Raw genomic sequence first — 8,198 nt, 5'->3', positions numbered from 1 at the left:
ATAGGATACTTCTTAAAAATATCCTATAAAATAGCTAATGTAAATACTTTATTTTAAAAACTTGTTAAAATCCCCCAAAAACGTCATATAAAACTATTGTAAATGCTTTATAATTTGTTTCTAAACTTAAGTTCTACAAACTATTATATTACGATAGTTGGACATTTAAGTGTCCTATAAAATCAATTTTGTTGTAATTAATGATGTTAATAAATAAAACGTCAATATAAATGTATTACAAGGCCATTCAAGAGAGAAAACTTAGTATGTGATAACTGTGAGACCTGATTTCAACCACAAATTAAATGGTAAATTAGAAAATTATAAGTTTTGTTAATTTTGACTTAAAATTTTAATTAAAAGACATTTTAGGTATTATAGAAATTTTATCTGTCCTCTCTGCTCTTTCCGTMGAACCTTATTCTACCCCAACACCAAATGAACGCAAGATACACAATGTGGTACCTAAAAAACATCGTCATTACTAAAAAATACATACAAATGATCCTCACCGTGATACCTAAGATACATAGAATATACACACTGTGATACCTGTTTTATACACGTTATGTTATCCTGTAATACCCATTTTATACACGTTGTGATATCCTGTGATATCCATTTATACATGTTGATACACACTGTGCTACCATTGTTTAGAAGGTGTTCACAACACCAACGTTGTGATACCTATTATATACGCGTTGAAACCCACTGTGGTACCCTTTGTTTACAATATGTTCACAATACCAAATGTTAATTTGGGTAATACAAAACGAGAATATGGAGAGAGAAGGTTTTTAAAGAATTTAACTAAATACAAAATGAGAATATCAAATTACTGGTTTACCCTTTTACTTTATTTTAAGAAATAACATTAATTATCTTTAACCATTGACTCATATTATATCCCATGGTTATCAAAACTACCGAGTTCTCATTTGTTTAGTTCCATATATAATATCCATCAAATTAATCAATATCAAATCTACAAAAATCAGTGTATTTATTTCAAAATAGAGGGATATATATATAGAGAGAGAGATATGAGTTATTATGCAACCATTTATATTTGTACAACTAATACAACTCAATCTCAACCGTCCATTTAATTTGATGAATATGTGATTTCGTAAAAGTTTTGATTGTTTTCTAATATAAAGTATTAATCATAGTTAATGAACCCTAGTCATCTTCCATAAATATTCAAATCATAATAAATAAACTCTCATCATTTCCATAAATATCTCAATTGATTGGGTTGAATTGGTTGTACAAATGGACATGGTTGTATTTAAAATATACCCTATATATATATATATATATATATATATATATATAGAGAGAAAGAGAGAGAGAGAGAGAGAGAGTTGTTTCATGTGAGAATGAGAGTTAAAGTGAGAAGCATAAGAAGAGATCTTCACCGTTTGATGCACATTAGGATGAGATGCACCAGATCAATCCCCGTATCAAACGCGATTCATGGGTGAGTTGGAGATTAAAGATGATCAAATGTCCAGATCCGTTCATACGCTTCTCATCTTGACTTTCATTCTCACACAATCCTTCGCTTATATACATACATATATATATATATATGTATATATATATATATGTATGTATATATATATATATGTATGTATATATATATATATATAGACGAATGATCGTGTGGAAATTGAAGTTATGGTAAGAAAGGATAAATGTTTGATCACTTTTAATCTCATCGCACCTATAAATTGTGTTTACCATGAGAATTGATTCGGTGCATAACATTAGTGTTGATCTTCAATTAGGATTGGTGTAAGAGTGAAAATCTCTTCTTACCTTTTTCACCATAATTTTCATTCTCACCCGAACCCAACCTTATATATATATATATATATATATATATATATATGTGGGGACTTCCTTTTGAAAAATCTCTAAAAATCGTGAGATCGTTGAGAACCAGTGCATTATCTGCTATTTCATATGATTCTTTTTCATCTATGATTAAAATTTAATGTAATGATTAACATATATTTGTTTCATAATGTGTTTGTGTCCCATATATGCTGATCACAATGCAAACCTTTTTGGTGTGTTTGTGAAATAAAAAGTTCACGTAAAAAAGTTTCACATTGTGAACCCAGTTCACATGAAAAAAAAAACACATTATAAAACAAATATATGTTAATCAATACGATATAAATTTTTACGGATCTCATAAATTTAGAATATTCAAATAACTAAATATATGGTTACGGCCAAATATTTAATTCCTGTCCTCAATATATAAAGTATGTATAACACATCCCAAATGAGCCCTCTTCTCTCCTACGAATCTTCCTCTTTTCTATCGGTAATCCACACCCCTAATTTTCACCATTTCTTCTTTGTCCTATTTCCGTTAATGATCTTTATAACAATATTTGGACTTTGATATATCTTGCCTAAGAAGAAACTTTCTAATTTTGGAAATGGGAATTGCATCTTTTTATTTGTTCTTGCTAACATCATCAATCATTTACTTGGATTCCCTGTAACTAAAGCTCCCTACTTTCTGAGCCTATTTGCATCTTACTGTTAATTTCTTTGATCTGCTGTTAAGCTCCAAATAGCAGGTTGCTGAAACCCTAGAAGCTAACAATGGGGAGAGGGAAGATTGTAATTCGAAGGATCGATAACTCAACCAGCCGACAAGTTACTTTCTCTAAAAGAAGGAATGGGTTGTTGAAGAAGGCTAAGGAGTTGGCTATCTTGTGTGATGCCGAAGTTGGACTCATTATCTTCTCTAGCACCGGGAAGCTCCACGACTTCACGAGTTCAAGGTTTGGTCAACGTTCTTATTTATATGTATCATCGATCTCTCCGTTGGCATTTATATTCATATGATCTTCTTGTTATTACATGATGCTGCAAATTATAGAAATATTAGGGCAACAATATGATTCCAGTGGCATCTTAATTGCTGAAAGGTCGGTCAACGATCAATTGATCAAATCCATTCTACTTTTTTCAACAATATGGCAAGGTTGTATGTTGGAAATATAAGCCTAATGGTTGCAGTTTTCTGCTTGGATCCTATTGTGGTGTTTTGAAAACATGGTAAACGAATGTCTTGCAAAGGATATTGCTTGATCGGTCCTTGACTTGACAGTACAAAATCTAGAAAAATAAAGTGTAGGTCGTTAGGGAGAAAAGACTGATCGCAAATTCTAGATTTGCGATCTTCTTGTGAGCTTGAGGAAGTGTAAGTACATGTACTCCTTGTTTGACGAGGAGCCAAAGAATCTAATAACGCGTGGTAATAGCAGGATGAGATCAGTCTTGAGGATTTTAGTCAGATTAAACTATAAGACATAAATTATTGAGACGTCTAAAACTTATGTGTGATAGAGAATTGAAGACCCCCAAATCTAGATTCAAATGAATCATCAACTGGATTCCTAGAAAAGTTGGATGCAGTTTTATAACTGAAGGGTACTGAAGTGGGAAGTCCAACAATTATGTGTAGAACTCTGGAAGTCTAGTTTCCAGTGCATCAAACAGATTATGATGGAGAGCTTTATAGAAAAAGTTGCCAGTTTTACTGAAGTGGTGGTCAAAGTGACATATATTTATCCGAATTTTGTCCATGTCAATGTAGTTTATATATACTTCATGTTGCTTATGATATTTCTAAGATTAATTGGAGGGATGTTTCAAGAGATCTACTATAAGTATCCCCTATATATATATATATCTAGTCATGCAATTAAGTGGAGTGAAACAGAAGTTGATCATAACTTATAAAGCTGAACTCAATTTGTGCTTACATCATGTGTTTTGTACATCTCTTTGGTTTATTTCTATGGTGAACTTGTAGCCAAATTTCTATCTCTAATTTGGTGGGGTTGGCTGATGGATTTATTCTCTCCATTGCACCATCCTTGTATCATTTTTGGGGATGAAACACAACAAAACTGTGCTGTGAAGTTAGAGTTTTTGCTATCCCATTTTGAAATATCAGCTCGCACGAATACGAGCTCATGAAAAGGCTAGATATTGGAGTGTTAAGTTGAGATATGTAATGCATCATGACTTGGAAGGGAGAAATTAACAGACTACACAATGGGGGCTAGCTCTGAAGTTCTGAATACTGGAGCAATTAATAAAGGTGCGACAGTACTGAGCGATTCGAACTGCTAGTTGTGTTTTGCACAAATAGTCTTAGATTCAGTGTACTAGAGGGGAATACACTTGGATTCATTTTGACACAGTTGATGTGGGTTGATCTCAACTTCCATATATGATAAGGTTAGGATATTGATCTCCTTGACGACACAAAAAAGCTAAAAATTAAGACCAAGAACACAAATTATAGTAGATAGTACATACATGCTAAACAACACAATTTCTTCATTAATTTCGTGGGACAAGTGCATTGTAATCTTAATTATAAATGCAGGATGTTATGTTTATTTAATGGTGGACACACACACACACACACATATATATATATATATATACACTAGAAGGGTACTCGTGCAATGCATCGAGACACATCTTGATTTCAATGTTTTGTTTTATTTTATTTTTTTTGTCGATATAATACGGTTTTATGTGGTTTTGAGGAAAGCAATAATGTTTTTATTTTTGAATAAAATATAAATTCGAAAATATCATAAAAATTTGGAAAAAAAAATATATCGATATTAATATCAAATTAGCTATTAAAAGTTCTTGTTTTTTTGTGTAATTTCTTTAATTTAATCTTTTTTATTATAATTTAACCTTATCTTTAGTAACAAAGTAATTTAATTTAGGTTTAATAATATAATTTTTTATAAAGATAATAATTAAGTATTCTGTTAAGATTCAATGATTATTCTATTATATTTTAAATTTTATATATTTAAAATGATATGTTTATCTTATATTTGATTATGCTTATCAGCAGTTAGTTACACGAATTCAAATATGAAGCTTTAATAAGTTGTATTTAAGCATAATTTACTTGTAATTTTGAATTTTAAGTAATATGCATTAATAAACAATACTTCATGCATAAAAAATAGTTTTTAAGAGTTTTTATCAAATACTTTATAATATAGTATAAATATACGTGGTTGAGATGGTGTAGCTATCGGTATGCATATGGAATACTATATCTGGGGAGAATCTTGTGGCATCAGGGTGTCTAGGAGGTGGGATTTTCATGTAAATGGCCTCCGGCATATAGTTCAATCTCTCCTTACGTGTTTATGACATCCTCGTCTAGCTACTCTTTCCATGATCCCGCCCTTTAGGGGAGGCTAGGTCTTAAGGCGATTCAGAAGTGAAACCTAGTGATGTTATAATCATCATTGTAGACATCTCTCATGGATTTGGAGTCCAAGGGGCGTTGTTTTTCCTTGTGACATACCAATTAAAACCTTGAACGGAAGTACGACATGTGCTTGTTGCAAGAGTACAAACGAAACCTTTATAAGTATTAATTTGAGGGTATAAATAGTCCAATCTCACCGACTAACTTGAACCCAAATCGATTGATCATTAGGTAGATTTCAAATTCCTCTTCTACTACTGTACCTACTTCTCTAAAAGCAGCAGCAACTGTAAGGGACCATATGTAGACTAGTGTGGGCATGGTACACAACTAGCTAGAAACAAAGAAACCAATGCAAATGGTCCCATCATTTTCATGGATATGCCATATGGGCATGGTCATGAAAATAATATATCGCAAGTCAGTGGTGGATCTAGAAAATTTGATGATGAGGTTAGAATATAAGTAATGGCCACGTATCCACGTGGTTTTACAATGTTTTTTACTTAAATGGTTTCGTCTTGTTTTCTCTTTGATTAGAGTGGTACGCTATAAAAAAGTCCTTTTGAATGGATTCAAGGAAGATCGTTCAAATTAACACTTATACATGAAGTGATAAACTTTAACCCTAAATTAATAACAAAATATTAGCAATTTAACATCAACTAACAAACCCTGACACTAAGACTTGAGATCATGTGAGACCAGACTGTTTTCTTGAGACCATTTTTGTAAACTTAAAACTTCACAACAAAACACTGTGAAGGTTTGGATTTTTTTTACCTTCACAGTGTTTTGCTGTGAATTTTCAAGTGTAAAAAAGTGGTTTCGCGAGTCACACGAAAACAACCTGGTCTCACATGAACTCAACTCCTGACCCTAGTTAACAACTAACAAAAAAAATTATACATTAACTAACAAACCCTTACCTTCACAATTCACGTTATAGCAAAGGTAATAAACTAAAAAAAAATAACAATGAAATTGGGTTAAAAAATTTTATGGGGACACAACACACACACACACACACACACATATATATATATATATATATATATATAGGTAGAGATTCAAAAGAGAACACCTTAATTTTACAAGAACATGAGAACACCTTTATCACATGTGATAATACGAGTGAGAGGACCTGGTGGTATGCGGACGACGTATTCTACGACTTAGACCGCGTCAAAGGTTGTCTGCGTCTATGATTTAGCATCACATATGATGGTCTTGACGAATTATAGTATCATATCAACAACACTCTTATCACATGTGATAATACATGTGAGGGGGCTTAGTCGTGTAAGGGCGACTTGGCTCGCAACCAAGATCGTGCCGAAAATTGTCTGCGTCTTTAATTTAGTATCACATGTGTATCATATGTGATGAAATAATAGTATCACATGTGATTGTCTATAATAAAAATGTGTTCTTTCGTTCTCGTAAAATGAATGTGTTTTCGTTTGAACTCTTCCCTGTATGTATGTACATACATACATACACATACATACATACATACATACACATATATATATATATATGTATACATACATATATATGTAGAGTTTGTTTCAAATGCAACCCATCACATTTGTACAACTAATGCAACCCAATAAATTGAAATATTTATGGAAATGATGAGAGTTCATTTATTATGATTTAAATATTTATGGAAGATGAATAAGGTTAATTAATTATGATCAATACTTTATATTAAGAAACAATCAAAATTTCTATGAAATTATATATTCATCAAGTTAAATGAACGGTTGAGATTGAGTTGTATTGGTTGTACAAATGTAAAAAATTGTATAATAACTCACCTATATATATATATATATATATTGTACAATAGAATATTAATGGTGAACACGTTACAAACACTTTATTAGAAATACTATTATAGTTTGAGAACAAAGCACGCTCCAACTCTACAAAGAACTGATATAACTTGAGAACATATTGCAAATACAAAATAAATCAATAAAGTTAAATCTAAACAATACCACTTAGGAACACAATATGAAACTTGTGAACACCTTACTAAAAAAATTCATACGGTTGTTTCTTTGTGTGCACAAGGTGTATGTTAATTTGGTGATGGGAGAGATAAGAGGAGCGAGAAAGAGATAAGTATGAAATTTAGCTTTAATTTAATAAATAACAATAATTAGTATCATTAAATTAACATTATTAATCTAATTTAAAAATCATTTTTATGCATGAAGTATTGTTTATTGATGTATCTTACTTAAAATTCCAGATTAGAAATAATTTTCTGTAAGTACAACTTATTAAAGCTTCATTTTTAAATTCATGTAACTAACTGCAAATAAATATAATCAAATACAGGATAAACATCAATTTTAAATATAGAATATCTAATATATAATTAAAATAATCGTTGAGTTGTAACAGAATGTTTAATTATTATCTTTATAAAAAATTATATTATTAAAACAAAAATAAATTACTTTGTTATTAAATATAAAATAAATTATAATAAAAAATTGAATTAAAGAAGTTACACCAAAATAAACGAGAACTATTAAATAGTTAATTTAATATTAGTATCGATTTATTTTTTCAAAATTTTATGTTATCTTCAAATTTATATTTTATTCAAGAATAAAAACATTATCGTTTTCTAAATCAAATAAAATCATATTATATCGATAGAGACAAAGAATAAAAACTAAACATTAAAATGAAAATTTATTTTACTGGATCGTACGAGTACCCTTCTAGTTATTCTAAATTGGTGGTTCAGAAGTTGATATAATTTATTACTAACATTAAATAATAACTTTTACTTAAAAAACTTAAATATTTATTATATGTAATAAAAACTAAATATTTTTATTTATTTTATTTTTTAAAATAATTTTTAATTTAGTAAAAGAAT

The 8,198-nt window shown here is 30.1% G+C and overlaps 1 protein-coding gene across 1 annotated transcript in view; it reads left to right on the top strand.

The window, feature by feature from the left end:
- The first annotated feature begins 2,631 nt into the window (after positions 1-2,631).
- LOC112517173 (MADS-box transcription factor 23) overlaps positions 2,632-8,198 on the top strand; it is a 20,452-nt gene continuing 14,885 nt past the window's right edge. The window contains exon 1 of the mRNA XM_025124524.1: positions 2,632-2,813. Coding sequence (XP_024980292.1) covers positions 2,632-2,813 — 182 coding nt within the window. The remainder of the gene's footprint in view (positions 2,814-8,198) is intronic.

This window comes from Cynara cardunculus, assembly GCF_001531365.2.
Source record: "Cynara cardunculus var. scolymus isolate 2C chromosome LG 8, CcrdV1, whole genome shotgun sequence".
NCBI lineage: Eukaryota > Viridiplantae > Streptophyta > Magnoliopsida > Asterales > Asteraceae > Cynara > Cynara cardunculus.
The sequence above is the reverse complement of the archived record's forward strand: the minus strand, read 5'-3'. Positions and strand labels throughout refer to the sequence as shown.